Raw genomic sequence first — 21,756 nt, 5'->3', positions numbered from 1 at the left:
AAAGCACGTTTTGATTTACGAAAACGTAACACGCTTTGATTTAGCTCAAAATTCCTTGAAAGGCACACCTTAATACCCTTCGTATTTTGGGAAAGTAGTAGTCAAACATGCATAACTTTACTCAATAACATATACTATACGTATACAATGAACAAATTGCCTGACTTACAGCCCTTGTCCTGACGCCTCGGGGCGGAGGAGTTGACATCCCCAAACGAATAATTACTGAGCCTTTCATCAATGCTGAAAAAAAATATATGTCTCAAAAGTTTGTTTGGATGTTTGTTTTTGGGAAATGATGGACGTGGGGGGGGGCTGATTGCTCTCAAATCACTTTTGACTTTTAAAAAGTGCACTATAACTTCCAATTTCAAATCAAATGAGCCCCATCTAAATAATTATACTACAACCCATTCCGTGAAATTTTTAAATGCCCCAGGGCATAACTTACAGTCCTTGCCTTAGGGCTCTGGGTGGCTTTGTCAACTCTGGAGCCATCGTTGTACGTTCTTTGGACTATTTTGTTTTAGAACATATATCTCATAAATTCAGTCAGTTGCATTTCATGAAAGAGAGGTAATTAGGGTGGGGGCAGTTGACTTCCTATTTTTTGACTCTTAAAGGGGAACTAGAACTTCCAATTTTCGAAAAAATGAGCCACCTCTAAAGTTTATACAACCATCCCTTCCATAAAAACATTAAATGCCTATGGGACACAACTTACAATCCTTGTCCCCAGGCTCTGGTGGTTTGTAACAACCCCAAAAGCCTTTTTATATGATCTTTGGACTATTTTGAATGAAATAGCTATCTAAAAATTCCTATTGTCTGTAATTTTTGGGGAAAGACGACGTGGGGGGGGATAGCTGCCCCTTGATCACTTTGACTCTTAAAAAGGGGACTAAAACTTCTGATTACCTTTCCAATAAGAACCTTCTGAAGTATATACGACCACCATTTCTATGAAAACCTTATATGCCCACAGGGCATAACTTAAAACCCTTGCCCTGAGGGCTTTGGGGTGGTTGTCATTCCCATAATACACACATGGTTTCTTATATAATACCTTAAGCGATTTGTTTTCTTTCAAGACTTTTTTTCTCAGGGAGCCTTTATATTTTAATGATTTTTGTTCACATTAGGATTCGAATCCACATTAGGATGAATAATGTCCGGACCCTTCAACTCTGCTGAACAAAATTGCTATCTAAAATTTTTATTGGATGTGTAGGGGGAATGATGGGTGTGAAGGAGGGGGGGGGGGCTGATTGCTCTTGAATCACTTTTGACTCTTAAAAAGGGCACTACAACTTCCGGTTTCAAATCAAATGAGCCCCATATGAAGTTTATAGAAACAGCAATTCCATAAAAACCTTATATACCACCTGGGCATAGCTTACAACCCTTGGGGTGGTTGTTTCAACCCTAGAGGCATTGTTATATGTTCTTCGGACTATTTTGAACAAAATGGCTATCCCGCAGTTTGAATCAGATGCGTTAGGTGAAAAGAAGAATAGATGGGGGGGGGCTATTTGCCCTCCATCACTTTTGACTCTTAAGAGGGAACTATAACTTTAAATTTTCAACCAAATGAGACTCCTCTAAATTTTATACAACCATCCGTCCATAAAAAACCTTAAACGCCCCCGTGCATAACTTACAACCCTTGTTCCCAGGCTCTGGGGTTTGTTTCTATCCCAGAAGCCTTGTTATATGATCTTTGGACTATTTTGAATAAGATTGTTATCTTAAAATTTCAAATAGATGCATTTCGGGACATTACGACGTGTGTGTGTATCGGGGGTTAGCTGCCCTCTTATCACTCTGAATCTTAAAAAAGGGCACTAAAACTTCTGACTACCAATACAATGAGCCCCCTCCGAAGTGTATACGATTACTCTTTCTATATAAACCTTATATGCCCTGGCGTAACTTACAACCATTGTCCTGAGGGATCTGGGGGAGTTTTCATACTCAAAGACATAATTTTCGGACCTTTCAACTACGTTGAATAAAATGGTTATCTAAAAATTTTGATTGGATGTATTTGGGGAATTGGTGGGCGTGGGAGGAGAGTCAGATGCCTTCCAATCACTTTCGGCTATTAAAATGGGCACTAGCCCTTTCAGTTTCTAATCGAACAAGCCGTTTTCGAAGTTTTTACGACAACTCCGTCGATACGAAGTGCCCCGGTCTAAAACCAAAAAAAATGTACATTGTGCCAACATCGTTTTTTAATTTGGTAGCGCTATTGCGCTGCCTGTGATACTACCAAGTTAAGTGAGGCTATCCACCTGATCAATCTTTTCGCTACCCAATGTCACCTTTCCATCAGTTTCATTTGGTCGTACATTTTAAGCCCCGCTGGAGTAGTATTGTATTTGATTAGAAAGGTTGAATTTTTCTCAATTTTTTTCTTTTTTTTCTGTTGTAGCTGCTATTTTACTAATATAATAAAATTATATACCTAAGGTGCGATCGCTGCCTGTCTGGTTTCTTTGGTGATGCATTATCCCCTGTCAAGGGTGACTGCAAAGCTTGCTCCTGCTTCCGTCCCGGAACAGAGCTAACTTCTGCTGATGGTCCAGAAGTATGTGATCAAAATAGCGGAGTTTGCTCCTGTAAACCAAACGTCATTGGAAGGAATTGTGATCAGTGTGACGAAGGATTCTACAATATTGATAGCGGAGAAGTATGATTATTTCTTTAAATTTCTATGATTAATACCTGCAGCTGTAGATCATTTCATTGTTTTTATTTGAAAAAAGACAATGCTGACGCAACATGCAATAGCCTCTAGAAGATTACACTTCTCCGAGGTGCCTATTGCTTTGCGATACATCTATGTTAGGTCTCACATAGTAAACATGGTTTGATCAATTTATAAAAGGTGACACTGGTTACGGAAAAGTCATACCGATTAACAAAAAAAAAACGAAAGAAAATTGCTTTTTAACATTTGGATATCGAAAAACAAAAAAGATATTCTGAACCTCTACAATTCCTAGAAATACTAGAAAGGATCTACTATAGGCCAGGTGGACCAATTGGAACTATCAAGCTTATCCATGAAAAGATTACTAATAAGAAAGTCTGAAAGTCCCACCAAACCTTAACATAGATAGAATGGTGTACAAGAAGAATTTTGTGAATCATGGAGAGTTACCCGGTGTTTTAAACCATTAAAATCGGTAAAAACAAGTAAAAGCCGATTTTGTAACAAAAAAAGAGAAGAAATCTCACGAGAACCTGAAATTCAATGGTCTTTTGAAATCTATATATGTAAAAATAAGTTGTTTGTCTGTGTACTGACGTCATGTTTGTCGACTGTCAACTGACGTCATGTTTGTCGACTGACGTCATTATAAGGATCGAGGATTATGCCTTCGTGAAGTTGTTTGTCGACTGACGTCATGTTTGTCGAATGACGAAATTACAGACCGGGACACCGGGACACAAATGACGACCGGGACACAGGGAATATAAATGACGACCGGGACACTCAAAGAGAAATTACAGACTGGGACACCGGGACACAAATGACGACCGGGGCACAGGGAATATAAATGATATAAATGACGACCGGGACACAGGGACACAACTACAACGGGGACGCCGGGGGGCACAGGGGGGATATATAAATGACGACAGGGACACAGGGAATGTTCGATTAGCAATCACCATCAACAAAGCTCAAGGGCAATCATTAGAATAATGAGGTAGAGATCCGAACACGGATTGTTTTTCCCATGGACAAATATGTTGCATGTTCAAGAGTCGGTAAACCTGACAATCTATTTATACGCACAGACAATGGGACAACGAAGAATGTTGTATATTCGCAAGTTTTACGTAGTTAAAAACATATATATATATCTATCTATATCCACAGGTGGGACACAGGGACACAACTACAATGGTGCGTAACCAATATGGCGCGTAACGACTTACGCGTGCGGGGGGCTTGGGGGGCCCACCAACTAGGTGTTGGGGTGGCACGAAGCGCCACCCCAACAGCTAGTTCGTAATAATAATAAAAATAATGATAATAATAGTAATAATAATAATAGTAATAATAATAACAATAATAATAATAATGAAAAGCAACGGAAGGTCAGTGTTTGTATGTTGGTCCTCAGCTGAATTTGAATATTAGGCAGTGGCACAGCACAACATTTTTTTCTAGTGACAAACATAGGGTGGTCTATTGTTCTTATAAGTGTCGTATAGTCAGTCTTTGATTGCAACCTTTTGGTCATTTGTGAGCTGGAATTTTGGCTTTTTTGTGTGCCAAGAGCCAAATTAATTAAGAGTTCTCAGAAAAGTGTTTTCCGAAAAGTCATACTGCTCCCGTGTTTTTCCGCTTCTTTTGATATAAAATAAAAAGATTGTGAAGTTTAAACACCAACATGTTTATGGGAGGGTCAGCCTTTTGTGGTTAAGTAAAAAGTGCTTTTTATGTTTTTATTTCGGTTTTAGCTGAAATAGGGGAGCGTGAAAATCTTTATTGGGTAGAATTCTATTGTTTAGTAAAGCCAAACATAATAAATTGTACCAAGGGAAATAAAAACCTAAAATTGGTTTGTAAGTGTCATTTTGGAAATAGAAAAAAAACTACATATTTTTCATGAATTTTCTCGAAAGAACTTATTTAGGTAATTTGGAAATTTGGAACAGGTAATTGAAGGCCAATCTGGCCTATATTAAAGGATTAATCGTATGGAATTACAGCTAATGTAGTAAGAATAATTCAAGGTCTTGTACCAACTCAGTTGTGGACGTTTGGTTAGGAATCTCTACCCTAACGAGACTTGCCGGATATTTTATTTCCCTCCTTTTACATATGTGCTCTATACAGTAAAAACATTTTTTTTGTCTTTGTAGATTGAAAATTAAATTTTATTTAACTAACTATCTAGAAAAAAAATTAATGAAACTGTTTTTGTGCGAATTAGTTTTGCTTTTTCGCTTGTATTGTAAGATATGTTGTTGATAAGCTTGAAATATGTTGATGATAATATATGGGTAGTATATTGCTAATAAGTGCAAGAAAATTAGTAAAAAGAATTTCTGTTCTCCTTCAATGCTAGAGTTTTAAACAACAATACTTCTGTTTCTTCTTTCAACACATCACATAAGTAAGCAACCTTAATGAAGCCACCCTTCTTTATAATCTTTGGCACTTTAATTTTCAAGTCCTCAATTTTCAAAATTCCATTGCATCTTATTTGATTGAGTGTTCTCCTTTGCTTTTCGGTAAGTGTAAATAACTGAATAAAAAAAGTAAACATCTGCATGAGTATTTCGATTGTAATAGTTTTTTTTTCTCTCTCTCTCTTTTTTTTTTTCATCCACCAACTGTGTTGTAAATTAACAATTCTGGACACTGCCGCCCCTTTGCTTGGCATAAACACACTTACCCAACAGTCTGTAGTAGATTAATTAAATAAATGAATTTTAATTAATCAAAAAGTAAATTCATTTACAGGGCTGTGAAGCATGTGGCTGTGATCCTATTGGCTCTATTAATCGTAGCTGTGATGTCATCAGTGGGCAATGCCAATGTAGACCAGGTGTTGTTGGACGAACCTGTAATGAATGTGATGTAAACTACTACGGATTCTCTGTTGAAGGTTGCAAGCCCTGCGAATGTGATGTTATTGGGTCCACTTCTCTGCAATGTAGTCTTATGGGTCAATGTCCAGTGAGTAAAAATATGACGTGTAAAACATTTTTATGGTTGACATCACTCAACACAGTGAATGTCCAGTTTTTTAAGAAAAGTGGTTAGAGAGACGGTCTGATGCTTAAATAGTTTGGTCTTACCCAGAATTGTTAAGCTAAAATTTAAAAATTTAGGATCAACGTGTAATAAAATGAATATACATAAATCATTTGTACAGTCTTGTCTTATACAATTTCAAATTTAATTCATGTATATTATACGGTTTTGTGCTACTATAATACACTGCTATAATAATTAACGCTACTACATTGATGGAGTACATATAAAAATATGCTAGGCAGCCTTTATTGCCTCGAATTTTTTTATCCTGAAGCTTTTCAATTTTTTTTTCACGTTCAGGAACGAAGTGGGAGGGAAAGGGAACTTTGGGCTGGTGCCTCATTGAAATCCTGGGACATGTGCAGTTTTGCCAGAGACAAAGATGCGCGTATTGTGTGTTCTGGTCGAAAGATTAAATAAATTTTTGCCCCACAACAATAAGATATATTTTATCTATATATATAAAAATAAGTTGTCTGTCTGTGGATGTGTGGATGGATGTGTGGATGGATGTGTCAGGTGACGTCACCTGAAAAAACTGGATTAAAGGAAAAAACTGAAAAATAAGCTAAAATAAAGGTAAAAACCAATAAAAAACTAAAAAAAAAAAAAGGAAAAAACTAATAAATGACGACACTCAAAGAGAAAGCGACCAGGACAAAAAACTAAAAAAAAAGGCAAAAACTACAAAAAAACTAAAAACTAATAAAAAAAATAAAAAAGCTAAAAAACTAAAAAAACTAAAAAAAGGTAAAAAACTAAAAAAACTAAAAACTAAAAAAAAACTAAAAAAGGTAAAAACTAAAAGAACTAAAAAAGAAAAAAATACATGACGACACTCAAAGAGAAAGCGACCAGGACAAAAGGAATGTTCGATTAGCAATCAACAAAGCACCGGGACACAGGGAGTATAAATGACGACCAGGACACAAGTAAAAAAAAAAATTAACAAAACTAAAAAGAAGGTAAAAACTACAAAAAAACTAAAAAGAAAAAAAAACTAAAAACTAATAAAAAAAACTAAAAAATCTAAAAATCTAAATAAACTAAAAAAGAAAAAAAAAGGAAAAAAATAAAGGAGAAAAACAAAACTAAAAAACGAATGTATATACAGACCGGTACACCGGGATACAAATGACGACCGGGACACAGGGAATATAAATAACGACCGGGACACAGGGACACAACTACAACGGGGACACCGGGGGAAACAGGGGGATATAAATGACGACCGGGACAAAAAAACTAAAAAGAAATAAAAACTAAAAACTAATAAAAAAAACTAAAAAATCTAAAAATCTAAATAAGCTAAAAAAGAAAAAAAAAGGAAAAAAATAAAGGAGAAAAACAAAACTAAAAAACGAATGTATATACAGACCGGGACACCGGGATACAAATGATGACCGGGACCCGGGACACAGGGAATATAAATGACGACCGGGACACAGGGACACAACTACAACGGGGACACCGGGGGAAACAGGGGGATAACCTGACAATCTATTTATATGCAAAGACAATGGGACAGCAAAGAATGTTGTATATTCGCAAGTTTTACGTAGTTAAAACCATATATATATATATATATCTATATTCACAGGTGGGACATAGGGACACAACTACAATGGCGCGTAACTAATATGGCGCGTAACGACTTACGCGCGCGGGGGGGCTTGGGGGGGGCGCGAAGCGCCCCCACCAACTAGGTGTTGGGGTGGCGCGAAGCGCCACCCCAACAGCTAGTATATATATAAAAATAAGTTGTCTGTCTGTGGATCTGTGGATCAGGTGACGTCATGTTTCTGTGTCGGCTGACGTCATGAAATTAGTTGTCGTCATTTTTGCTATGACGGTGACGTCATTAATGGTATTTAAGACATGCGTTCACGGAAAAGTGTTTAATTGTAAAATGACTGAAGAACCTACAATGGCAACAGCCGAGGAAGCTGCTCAAAGAGTCTATGCCAAAAAACTTGCTGCTGATAGAGAAAGTAAGAAAAGAAAGCGTTCCGAGGAATCACAAGAACAGCAAGAAAACAGGCTTGCGGCTAAAGAACGCAAAACCGCGCAGTTAGATGAAAATCCACCTGGACAGCGAGAGTCAAAACATATCAAAACTGAAAATGATAGCGATGATGATTGGGTTTGGGATTTTGACTTGGATAAGGTCATCAATGCCTACCAGATTTAAGTTAAAAAAAACAAAGGTTCGTCGATATGTACTTCATAGTGACGCTGAAAAATAAAGAAGAAAAAGAAAAATGAAAAAAGAAAAAAGGTAAAAAACTAAAAAGAAAAAACACTCAAAGAGAACCGGGACACAGGGAATATAAATGACGACCGGGACACAGGGACACAACTACAACGGGGACGCCGGGGGCACAGGCGGGATATATAAATGACGATCGGGACACAGGGATTGTTCGAATAGAAATTACAGACCGGGACACCGGGACACAAATGATGACCGGGACACCGGGACACAGGGATTATAAATGACGACCGGGACACTCAAAGAGAAATTACAAACTGGGACACCGGGACACAAATGACGACCGGGACACAGGGAATATAAATGACGACCGGGACACAGGGACACATCATTAGAATAATGAGGTATAGATCTGAATACGGATTGTTTTTCCCATGGACAATTATATGTTGCATGTTCAAGAGTCAGTAAACCTGACAATCTATTTACATGCACAGACAATGGGACAGCGAAGAATGTTGTATATTCGCATGTTTTAGCGCGTAACTAATATGGCGCGTAACGACTTACGCGCGCGGGGGGGCTTGGGGGGGCGCGAAGCGCCCCACCAACTAGGTGTTGGGGTGGCGCGAAGCGCCACCCCAACAGCTAGTATTTTATAATTTCTCCTGTATTCCTGGGCATAGAGCCTTGTATATAGTTATATATTTACTTTTATTGTTCAAATTGTTGTTGAATTATTAATCTTTGTCTCTACATGATACCGAAAATAATATGTATAAATTATTCACAGAGGCAATTACCTTATGCTTTATATTGAGAAACAAGCCTGAAAAGTAACTATAATTGGTGGCTGAACCGCTTGGCTTCATTTTAGTATGTTGTCTTTAAAATTATGCAAAGCAGTCAAGGAAGCTAAAGGTGCTAAAAACTTTTGTTCTCACCATGGATGTCCCCCCCCCCCCCAGTTTATGTTGTATGGAGCGAATACACTTAATTTTTACGTCCCATAGGCTTTAAGTGGTCAAAGACCTCCGCTTATGAAAGATATGAGACACGCCCTTCGATTTTGGGTACTACAAACTCTGCCGTCAGTTTTATTTAAGTTGCTGAAGCCCTGTGTTAATTATGGCTTTTCTAGACAAAGTCACCTTTGCTTTTTTACTTTTTCTGGCAGCTCCAGCCTTGTTGGTGCTTTTCAATGCTCAAAAGTCAAAATAAGGCGCATATGGAGTGGCTTTCTAAGGAAAAGTCAAAAGCTGTTTTCAAATGGCTGGCCTCGCCTGAGAAAGCCGTAATAAGGACAGGAGTTTACTTAAAAATCTATTGCTCAAAACATATAATTTTTGCCTAGTATACTTCGATTTTTATTTTTAAATTTTTAAAACATCTTAAAGGTGACACTAATGAAGCTTTTAAAAGCTATTGATTTTAAAGATTCTAAATTTTAAGCCACAGATTCCAAAAGCTACATTAGTGAAGCTTCTTCACCAGGAGTTTCTTTTTTCAATGTTAGATTAAATGATGAATATTACTCCGACAATTGCTGAGTGTTAAATATTCTTTCTCATATAGTCCTTCCTTATGCTGGTATTTGCCTTCTAGTGTCGCGAAAACGTTGAAGGACGTCGCTGCGATCGCTGTAAAGAGAATAAACAAAATCGAGAAATCGGGTGTGTGGACTGTCCAGCGTGTTATGACTTAGTTCAAGATGCAGCAAACGATCACCGAGCAAAGATGGCGGACTTGAACGGCGTTTTAGATAAAATAATCAACAGTCCAACGTTAATCAGTGATGTTGATTTTGATGCAAAATTAGCTGAAGTGCAAGATCGTGTAGAGAAACTGTATATTGAAGCTAGACTTCAGAGTGGAGGTATCCTGCTCGATTTCTTTCTTGTTATGTAGCATAAGTACTTAACACGCCTAAGAATCTACAAATAATGACGGAATTTTTAGATGAAGTTACACGACGTAGCTTCATAAGTTTCAAAAAGCCTTTAAAGTGAATTTACCAGTAATATAAACACTAACGTTAGCGTAAACCCTGGCGTTGGGACTTGTTTTTTCTTTCACGTCGGAGATCTTTTGAGCTTTGTGCCATCGTTCTTAAATATTTTAAGATTTCCTCAATCTAAATGTAGATTACGCAAACTTAATTTGTCTGTGCTCGATGACGTTTGGCCTATGATGAAGTCGAATATCTATTTTTAAGGGCAGGACAGCAATAACCCTAGGATTGGCTATTTTCGTGTTTGCGTGATGTCATGACGTTTCGTATATATATTTGTAATTATAAAAAATTTAAGGTGAGGCTGTAAACTTTTTAGCGAGGGTTTTAGAACATAAGAACAGATTAGGTATCTCGAAATTTCTGTATCCTGCATTTTGACCCTATTTAAAGTACATAAATACAAAATAGCAGTTTTCTATGTGAAAGCTGCATTTCCAATTTTTACCGCTCTTAAAAGAACACTAGAGTTTCCAATTTCCAGTTAAATGAGGCCTCTCTCAAGTTTCTACGACCATCCCTTCTATACGAGGCGGCCGTAAGAAAAAAAATTATTCATAGAGACCACTTCATTCTTTACTAAATATGCCCAAACACTTTGAAAATAAACATCATGAAACGATAACTGTCACTATTTGGTAATTAGCAAGACAGTGATCATTATATGGTATTGGTACCTGGTTTTATGGTATATGGTAGAGGTATGGGTATTGGCACCATATTATTAATTGGGAGCGATGTTTGGCTTAGGTAGTGAAAAGTTTAATGCTTATATGTATTATAAAGGACGTGTAACTGAAGTTTGACTTTTGATTTTTAGCTTATTTCAGTTGTTTGGGTGGACAATTCCTTCCCTTTCCCGGAAATAATGTCCGTAGTTGTAGGTATGAAATCGAAGAGAATATTTACCTTATAAGCATGTATTCACTTTTTATTAATTTTTATACTAAGTAAATTTGATGTTTTACTACTAAGATTTGGTGATTTGTTGTTTGTGGTGTAAAAAGGCAAAGGTTTTCGTCCAGGATTATGCCTATATACATGGCAAAACGAGTTTCCTTGTGCCTGGTCGTTCCTCTAGATGTTGTAACTACAGTTAGCTCTGAATGAAGAGTTCCAATCCTTGAAAAGAATAGAACTAACGATTTGTCAACATTTATAGCAAATCGATCTGCATCCACCCAGACGTTGGTTTATTCTAAGACAACGTCCAATTTTCCCTAGAATTTAGTCATGCTCGACTCGTAGTGGGCCATTCTATTGTTGTCTGCGAATTCCAGCAGCTCACCAGGTTAACATGATTATTTGAAGTGTCTTCACTACAACATAGTTTGCTGCACTTTTAATAAAAGAGACTTTTTCTTAAAAGAGACTTCATGAATACATGACTAACTATAGCCATGACTGTAGTTAATTTTCATACTGTATAATGATTTGCTATAGCTGAACAAAATATTTGTGAAAAACATAAATGCTGAATTTTGTCATACATATATTTTTCTCACTCTAAAGAATTCTCATGCTTAGAGCATTGAATAATTTAGGTAAATTTCATGATATTCATGTGGCTTGTTGTTGTTTCTTTTATAACTACCAGCATTTTAAACATTTCAATCAATTGTATTGCTGTTTTTCCTTTTTTGTATTATTATTATTTCAGGTGATCAAAGTGTTGCTTCAAGGTTGGATGAGCTTCGTCAGAGACTTCTTGATGTTCAAAGTACAATAGCAGAAATTAGGAGTCAAATGGCTTTCTCCCGTGGCAATACCGCCATTGGTCTAGGAAACGTTACCGAGGCAGAGTTTGCTATTCAACGAGCACGCGACGCCTTGAAGGTAGCTATTAACACTGTTTTAAACTCATTGCAGTTTTAAGAAGCTATGACTGAAACATTGACTAATACTTCTGCGAATAGCACCAGTGTTTTAGTGGCAAACCGGATATTTTATAGGACACGGCATGGCAAATTCAGAGATAAAAAAAAATGCCCCAGTCAATTCTGTTCAGATTTGTCTCCTTAGATATTTTATGGCCATGTTTTTGGCTATATTTTGATGTCTTTTATTATCTTTGACTATATTTTTATCTTTTGCTATTGCCACTATTTTCTAAACACGTTGCAATGTAAAAGCCGCTAAGAACGAAATGTTGTCTAACGCTGCTCCACCCCATTGTATGTAGGTTTTTCTCTTTCTTAAATATTTCAGTTGCTTTAGATTTTTTTGCCCCTTTTATTTAATTTTGGAATTAGATTCTGTGGGTTTTTCCTGCCATCAGATTTTCACCCATATCAGCCAATTCTGGGGTGTCCTACTTTTCAGTTTAATCTGCAGTCTTTATTTAGCAATACTCATCTAAGGATATGGTCTTTTTTAGCCTATAGAAATGGACTAAACTTTCTTTTATGACTCAGTGGCTCAACCTACTTCGTTAGTAAAGAATAGCATTTGGCAGCTTGCTATTAAGCCTTAGTCCTAAAACTTCTTCCTACTTGTTCTTCAGAAAAATGTCTAGCTACAAGCTATCGCCGATATTTTGATTGCCCTGAGTTTCTAACATATACATAACCTTGTCTCTTCTTAGGATTGGATAAAAAATAGTTTTTTTTTTTCAACTGAAAATAAGGAGCAACGTTAAAACTAAAAACGAATAGAAATTATCACGTTTATGAGAGGGTTCCTCCTGCTTAACACCTTGCTCTTTACGTTGAAGTTTCTTAGTACTCTTAAAAAATGCTTCTTATTGTTCTAATCAAACGAACATAGTGTTTCAGGAGTCGCTCTTAAAGAATTGGGACAGAATTCAAACTTTAGCGTAAAAAGAGGGTTATTGAGGAGGAATAACCCCCCTTATAAATGCAATAATTGTGTTGCGAGAGCAACACTTTGGTTTTGTTCCGTTTTTTTTTGTTTTTTGTTGTTTTTTTCCTATGCCGCCGATGTCGGCTTATTCCTGGAAACTGGTAAGGGTCTAACCTGTGCGGTTTTTACGGAAAGTGTGGACCTCGGGCCGGATTGATGAATATGGCATTACATTTTGGAAAGCTCCGCAGAACTCTTGCCTGAGGCCAAAAAGGATGGTTTTTTCTTGGCCACGAGCCAGAGCCTATGGTGTGCGAAGTGAAGTGGAGTTATGTAGCCTATGTCAGAGAGGAGTATCTGAAGTTGTGCAGCCAAGCTTTCGTTTCATCAAACCATGTTTCTGCTTTCGAGTGGAAAGCTCCGTTCTAGCAGGCAAGCAGGCAGGCACCACTCAAATTGAAGATGGACTAAAATCTTTAATTTTTAAATATATGCGGCAGTTACCCAGTCCCACAGCCAATATATCTTCTTTGAGTGATAAATAGAAAAATTTACAGAAGCAAAAAAGCGGCATTTTCCCACGGGTCCAAAAGTGCTGCCGTGATTTTGGCTGGGTTTATCATTTGTTTTTTCGGACTTGGGATTGAGGTAGAGAAATGTTATCAGATGTACCTCTTAAACTTTAAAAGTTCTGTCAGTGCTAAAGAAATTGGAGCTTATCCTTTGATCCTTTCTAAGTGGTGACGTTAGAAAGTTGGCCTACGGCAAAAAAATCAACTTTTGAACTAAGACAGATAAAAAAATTTTTTCGACGTCAATCGATAGCTCTTGATGAGCTGATCAAGTATATGTTATCCATTTTTTGATACAAAAATTCCTTCATGAGTTTGAAAGTTTCAAGGGGTTGACAACTTCAGTAGTAGGGTACACACTGAAACCAAAAATAAGCCGATACCAATTGTGAGACATGTAAGGGACTTGTCAGGAAACGTCGGCTGTTAACTCATAATCATTTTTGGCAGTGAGGGGTTTGCAAAATTTTCTATTTGGTGTACCTATTATTTGTTTCCAGTGTATTTGATGATAAGACCGAGTTGGTTCCAGTGGTAAGACATGTAGGGGACTTGTAAGTAATAATCGTCTTTAAGGCTACAATCATCTTTAGTGAAGAGGGGTTTGTAACTTTTGCTAGTTGGTGTAGCCTACCCATATTCACTGTAACCTAGAATTAAGTGTTTACGCAACGGGTACAAACGTAAAACTACGTGGCAATTTCGTAATAATTAATAGAGTGTCATCTATGGTATTTTGATCCTGAAAAGTTACGGATAGCTTTATAATACCAACTAGATTATTTAAGATATTGTTCCAAGTCTTGATCCGTCACGATGTCTACGATTAAAAAGTATAAATTTCAACTGGCTGCAAAGTCAATTTAATCCCTTCTATCGATATTCTTTTGTTATTGTTGTTTTTTCAACGCTGAGGAATAGCCTTTGATCATGTGATTACAGATCGCATTCTTCTTTGAACATAACGTTTTAAAAGCTTCAATAGGCTGACAACTTCAGCGTTTAACCGATAGCAAAGAAACAAAACCAAAGTGTTGCTCTCGCAACACTTTATTTGGCGAAGCCGGGCAAAGGTTGCCGCAACACTTCACGTTGTTCAAGCGACGTAGGTCTAGTTTTTGTTCATTTTAAGTTTTAATGCTGCTTCTTACTTTCAGTTGAAAAAACTTCCCCACGTGTAAAATTGAGTCGGCAAAGAGAAAGAAAGAAATAAGAAGAATTTCATATAGGAATTCTAGCAAATTTCCCCAGTGTAAAATTACCCCTGAAAATTTCACTCCCTGGAAACTCCCATCGCAATGGAAAGTTATTCCCGTGGATAACTTTCGGATAAATTTGAGAATCCCACCAGGAGCCGGTCTGTCTGTCTGTCTGTCGCGGTTTGCTAGTTTGTGCACTTCCAGATAAGCTAGGACGATGAAATTTTGCATGTGTATCAGGGACCAGACCATATTAAATTAGAAATAGTCGTTTCCCCGATTTGACCATCTAGGGGGAGTAGGGGACGGTTAATTCGGAAAAATTAAAAAAATGAGGTATTTTCAACTTACGAACGGGTGATCGGATCTTAATGAAATTTGACTTTAAGAAGGATATCGTGTCTCAAAACTCTTATTTTAAATTCCGACCGGATCCGGTGACATTGGGGGGGAGTTGGAGGGGGAAACCTGAAAGATTGGAAAACACATAGAGTGGACGATTCGCGATGCAACTTGGTGGGAAAAATAAGCACAAGTTCTAGATACGTGATTGAATAACCGGATAATCTGCTCCTTTTGGGGGATTTGGGGGATATCCAATTCGGTAATTCGGAAAAATTAGAAAAAACTGAGATATTTTTAACTTACGAACGGGTGATTGGATCGTAATGAAATTTGATATTTAGAAGGAACTCGTGTCTCAGAGCTCTTATTTTGAATCCTGACTGGATCCGGTGACATTGGGGGGAGTTGGAGGAGCAAACCGGAAATCTTGGAAAATGCTTAGAGTGGAGAGATCGTGGTGATACTTGGTGGGAAGAATAAGCACACGTCCTAGATACGTGATTGACATAATCAAACCGGATTGGCTCTCTTTGGGGGTTGGGGTTGGGGGTTAATTTGGAAAAATTAAAAAAATGAGGTATTTGTAACTTACGAACGGGTGATTAGATCTTAATGAAATTTGATATTTAGAAGGATCTTGTGCTTCAGAGCACAATTCCCTACGTATTTTTGTCTTACGAATGGGTGATCGGATCTTAAATGAAACTTGATATATAGAAAGATCTTATGTCTCAGATGCTCCATCTTCAATTCGAATCGAATTCAGAGACAAAGGGGGCTGGAGGGGGAAACAGAAATCTTGGAAACCGGAAATCTTGGAAAGCGCTTAGTGTGGAGAGATCGGGATGAAACTTGAAGAGAAGAACAAGCACAAGTTCTAGATCCCTGATTGACATAACTGGACTGAATCCGCTCTCTTTGGGGTAGTTGGGGGGATTTCCAGTGCTTTGGCGAGTTCGGTGCTTCTGGACGTGCTAGGACGATGACAATTTGTTGGCGTCTCAGGGACCTGCACAAATTGACTTGATAATAGTCGTTTCCCCGATTCGATCATCTGGGGGACTGGAAGGAGAGAATAAATTGGAAAATGAGGTATTTTTAACTTACGAATGGGAGATCAGATCTTAGTGAAATTTGATATTTAGAAGGACATCGTGTCTCAGAGCTCTTAGTTTAAATCCCGACCGTATCCGGTGATATTTGGGGGAGTTGGAGGGAAAAACGGAAAATCTTGGAAAACTCTTAGAGTGGAGATATCAGGATGAAACTTGGTGGGAAGAATAAGCACAAGTCCTAGATACATGATTGACATAACTGGACTGAATACGCTCTCATTGGGGGAGTTAGGGGGGGGGGGGTGTTAATATGGAAATATTAGAAAAATTGAGGTATTTTTAACTTACGAACGGGTGACCGGATCTTAATGAAATTTGATAATTAGAACGAACTCATGCCTCAGAGCTCTTATTTTAAATCCCGACCAGATCTGGTGACGATGGAGGGAGTTGGAGGAAAAAAACCGGTAATCTTGGAATATGGTTAGAGTGGAGAGATCGGGATGAAACTTGGTGGGTAGAATAAGCAAATGTCGTAGATATGTGATTTACGTAACCGGATTAGATCCGCTCTCTTTGGGGGAGTTAGGAGGGTTAGTGCTTTGGCGAGTTCGGTGCCTCTGGACGTGCTAGACGATGGGAATTGGTAGGTGTGTCAAGGACCTGCACAAATTGACCTGATAAAGTCGTTTTCCCTGACTCGACCATCTGGGGGGCTGAAGGGAGAGGAAAAGTGGAAAAATGTGGTATTTTTAACTTACGATTGGGCTATCGGATCTTAATGAGCTTTGATATTTAGAAGAACTTCGTGTCTGATAGCTCTTATTTTAAATTCCGACCGGCATCAAGCCTCTTATTTTCCTTTTAAATCAATCTAGTCATTCTTAGAATCTTGCTAGAGCTCATGCCATTTGAGCTCCTGGCTCTTCAGACCTCGTCACTAGTGCCCTATGAGCTCTTAGCTCTTGTTTAAAGTTTTGGTTACTATTGAGCCGGGTCACTCCTTACTTACAGTTTGTTACGACGAACTGTTTGATTCTTGCTCTGTAAAATATATAGGGTGAGATAGTTTTTCCCCTCAGGCTCTTAAAAAGCCCCTAATTTTGGATATTAGTTCTAATGTATCAATTTCTCTCTTGTCTTGTCGAGAAGAAAGACAACATAACTGTTTATAACGAGATATATCTTGAATAGACTTTTATTGTCTAGGATATTTTGGCTACTCAAAATTCTTAAAGCTTTTTTTTACAAGTAACACAAAAATGTTACAGAAAGACTTTGAAGGAGAGGAAAATGTCGAAAAATAAGGCATATCTTGAAAATTTCTATTTGAGTCGTCACGTGTATTTGTGGATGCTGTGCAAAGTTCTTTTTGTTGAGGAGATATCACTATCGAGGAAAGAGTATAAGTGAAAGTGCTGAATACCTCATCAGTGCTGAAGTACTGAATCAAGTGCTGATCAGTCATTGCAGACAAATTGAAAAACATATAAAAACAGGCTGTAATTTTTAGTCCGTGTGATTTGGTATTTGGTATTAATCACACTACTGATTTGGTATTTCTCAAGAGAAAGACTCACTAAAGCGATAAAGGGTTTTTACGAGTAAAATTTTAGACGAATCCTTATTAATGAAAAAACAATATTTCTACGGATTTAGTCAACTATAGTTACTAACTTAAAAAAAATTTATACAAAGAGAAAGAAAAATATTAAACTCCGTTAAAGAATGATTTCAATTTTCCATGTAAGTAGGGACGCTATATAAGGGAGGTTAAGGAACATATATTTATTATCCGAACAGAGACCGGACAATATAGACGAAGCATTGCAATACGAGAACAGATAAACGGCCACCAGGCATCTAACAAGAATGATGGAATCAATCAGTTTAGTTCATGAGATATAAAGATCCATTTTTGTTCCTATGTAAACTTATTCAAAATACCTTAGAAAGGTTTTGCTGGTGGGTTTGAAGTAAAAGCGGAGGGAGCTCGCGAAAACACGTACTGTCTGTAGTCTATTATAAATTTATGTATTTATGCCAGGGAGCTATCACCGTTTCCTTGTACAGACACAATGGCTGGCAAAAATTTGAACCAGTGGTTTTGACAAAAAAAAGGTGATAAGCTTAACTTTGAGGTCACTGTGATGTGTACTCTTATAAGTTTTGTGAGTAGCAACACATTCTTTTCTCAGGCTCGTAGCCTCTGGTGGGTAACACAAAATTTTGTGTATCATTAAAATGCCAAAACAAGTCACATTTTGGAAATTTATGGCATGAAACGAAACACTTTCCAACTGGCTATTTCAGTAAAAGAAAAAAGAAATGAAGCAAACTACAGAGACTATAAAATTTGTGTATCAATCATTTTGTGAGTAGCACACTAACGGGACATGTCAGGCTGGATCATTCGTAATCTAATTCAGCGTTTTTTTTTTCATGTAGTTCAGAAAGCACAAAGCGCTAAATTTTTGTACTCACTCCCCATGCTTTGAGTGATTTTCTTTTCTAATTTTCGATGACTCTTTGATCAAATTTTCTTTCCATTAGTGGTGTAATTCTGGTTACAGGCACTTGGAAAAAGCAGGGCTGAAATTCCAATAATTCAAGTTTCAAGTAGTAGGTTCAAATACCACCAAATTCTTCAAGTGTTGAGAAATATTTCATTTCAGCCGTCAGAACAATAGAAAACCAACAAAAACGATAGGGGTTTGAAAACTCACACCAGATCTTGAAGTTCACATTGCATCTCTTTTCTTATTTGTATAAAAAAAAAACTTCAGGCATTTCCGCTTTTTATCAATTTTTTTTCCCATTTCGTAACATTATTTTTCGTGGAGAATCTGTCAACTGATAAAAGTATTCATGTGTTTTTTAGATAGAGAACATTTGATACCATCATGTTGCCTCGAGATGATTGCGTGACCAATATAATCTTCTCCGCCATATTCTTGCGAAAAGATTAAAGCCTAAGAATATTTAGCTGCATGGGATCCATTAAATTTAAATTACTACCTTTACTACTAGCAAATTACTGCAGCACTAGGTCGCCTGAGAACAACACCTCTACACAGACTCCTCCTCCATCCCCATCTATTCAAAGTCTCTTTCTTTACACCCTCTCCGGAAGTTCTCATTTCCTTTATATCTTTCCCTACGACATCATGCCACCCCAACCAGGTACGACCAGAGTTTTGTTTTGCTCGAGATGGTTGGCTGAAAAAAAAATCTTCGATAATATGTCATCCTTTATCCACAGAACGTGTCCTAACCACCTCAATCTTTCTCTCATCCATCTATTTATTCTAACTATTTCTAGAAAGCAGGATTGAACCGTGCTTTTGTACAGCCTACTGTTTGATAAAAATTGAAGTTAAAAAAAAAATTAATATGTAGCTTTGATGTTATAATTCCTAGCGCAGTCTTGACTGTTGTAACATATAGCCACACCAGGTTCTTGGTAGGAAAAGGAGTACAATATTGGAATTTGAATCTTACATTTTTTTATACTTATGGAATCTTGCGCAAATATTTTTTCTTCGGATTTTTTTTTGTTATGGCAATGGCGTTCCAAATTATTTCTCCTGAACCTTACAATAAGATCTTTATAAGATCTTCAAATATCCCGTACTCAGAATTTCAGTTCACCTCAAGGGCCAAGCATCACTGGTGATTATTAAGTAAAAAAAATATTGCTTAAAATAAAATATTTTATTAATAAAATAAAGTAAAGTTTTTAAATTAAATTATTATATAAAATAGATAAAATAATAGGATTAAATTAATAAAAATAGAAAATAATAAATGTTGAGGTTAAAGAAAATAAACTAATATTAGCTCGTATTCACTAAAATACCATAACAAGTGAATTGTTTTTTTTAGACAGCACAACGATACCTGGAAATTGAAGGGTCGGAAGCTCTGCAGCGTGCTGTTCAAAGATCGGAACGTTTCAGTGAAAAATCTGAGAAAATGTCGGAAAGTGCTAGAGATGCCCGCCTATTGGTTGAAAATTTGGAAAATATTGCTACATCTGTTGACGACGCTGCTAAGGAAGCTCTTAACATATCCACTAGTGCTTATAGTCTTGCTCGTGATGCTATCGAACGACAAAGAAACACGACGTAAGTGGTTTTTAACTTAAACTGGGTTTAAACAGAAAGATGATGATTAAGTTGAAGTTAATAGCTTATTGTAAGTGGTTTTAAAATATTGATGAAAAATAGGCTATTTTGAAGTAACAGAATCACGACACTCAAAATTAAACATTAAGAAATTTATTTCAGAGAATAACTAGAAAGTCATGTAAGGAACCTAATGTCAACTCCCTAAGCCTAAAGTAAATATGTTTTTTAAACCTTTTGAGCCTTTCAACTTGGGACGAAGAACGGAATAATCATAGAATTGCCAAATTTCACGTAAAAATTATATAAAACTACCAAAAAAGTATGACGTAGAAGTATATGAGGGCATTATTGAATGCTTATCGTCAATTTCTCTTAAGAAACGCATTTCAGGCTTTAAATGGCATTATTGGTGACTCATTATAAAAGTCGATCCGCTAAAAGAAACAATCGATCCATGAAAAGTGGGAATGAAGCTCTGAGCACCTGTGGAGATTGACCAGAAATCCATTTACCCAATGATCCTCGAGGAGAGTGCAAAAACTTCTAATTTTCTGTAAAAACTAGACATTTTTCAAAAATTTTAAAAAGGCTGGAAGAAAAAAGAAACCTAAGTCGAGATTATAAGAGAGGTTAAGCAGTGAATTGGATAAGGTTTCAGACATTTTTTTTTAAATATCTAAAAATAATGTAAAAATAAAACATTCATCGTGGAGCTTGTAATCCCTCCGCAATGAAATCACGTAATAAATTGTAGTGTTCGTCATTTAAATTAATGGTAAAGAGGGAGGGAAAAGAATTGTGTGAATTGGGCCTGACGGAACTTACTACCTTAAGGTAAAAGTTTTACCTTATGTTCTCTTCTACATTTATTGTTCTATATTTATATGTTCTCATTTATATGTTCTCATTCATTTATATGTTCTCTTCTACCTTATTGCTCTCTTCTAATTAATGATAAAGGGGAAGGGAAAAAAATTGTGTGGATTGGGCAAGACGGAACTTTTACCTTAATTTTTACCTTAAGGAGTACATTTTGGAACATTACCTTAATGTAGAAGAAAATATTTCCCTCTTTTACATTTTCTTCAGCAATTTTTTTTCAACTCTCAAAAATGGTGCTCTTGAGTAAGAGTAAGCAGCTGAAAGGTTGAAGCCATCTTTAAAATTTCTTATTAAAAAAAAACAAATTCTTATTCTACAATTAGTATTAGTAGCAATAATAATAATATTTATCTAAAACCCTCATATGTCAAAAAGATAAACAGTAAAGAAAAACAATAAGAAAGAAAAAAGAAAAAAATCACAACAGCAAACATCAAGCAAAAAACGCGACAAAAAAATTCTAATAAAATAACGGATCAAGACATGGTAAAGTGACAAGTATCTATGCGTTGTTGACGACAGCCTATTGCGTAAATCAGCCAGTTGCAGACAGCCTATTGTGTATTTGCCAGTTACAATTTTTTGCCATGGTTTTATTCCAATTTCAAAGACTAAGATGAAGAAGAAATTTACAGTAATGAAATAAGAAGATTGAATGTAAGAATCGGGTGACGGCCAGAGAGATAAAGAACCGAATGATCGGAAGCAGTAGAATAGAACTTACCGAGAGTAACACGATTATACTAACCCCTATTGTTTGCAA

General features: G+C 36.7%; 1 protein-coding gene across 1 annotated transcript in view; it reads left to right on the top strand.

Moving 5' to 3' along the window:
* Window positions 1–21,756, top strand: part of LOC136027153 (laminin subunit gamma-1-like) — a 119,919-nt gene that overhangs the window by 66,726 nt on the left and 31,437 nt on the right. Inside the window, exons 15-19 of the mRNA XM_065704135.1 lie at window positions 2,473–2,692; window positions 5,489–5,704; window positions 9,603–9,873; window positions 11,669–11,844; window positions 19,867–20,108. Coding sequence (XP_065560207.1) covers window positions 2,473–2,692; window positions 5,489–5,704; window positions 9,603–9,873; window positions 11,669–11,844; window positions 19,867–20,108 — 1,125 coding nt within the window. The remainder of the gene's footprint in view (window positions 1–2,472; window positions 2,693–5,488; window positions 5,705–9,602; window positions 9,874–11,668; window positions 11,845–19,866; window positions 20,109–21,756) is intronic.

Source organism: Artemia franciscana, chromosome 5 (assembly GCF_032884065.1).
Source record: "Artemia franciscana chromosome 5, ASM3288406v1, whole genome shotgun sequence".
Taxonomy (NCBI): domain Eukaryota; kingdom Metazoa; phylum Arthropoda; class Branchiopoda; order Anostraca; family Artemiidae; genus Artemia; species Artemia franciscana.
Note: the sequence above shows the minus strand (reverse complement) of the source record. Positions and strands in the feature narration are given on the sequence as shown.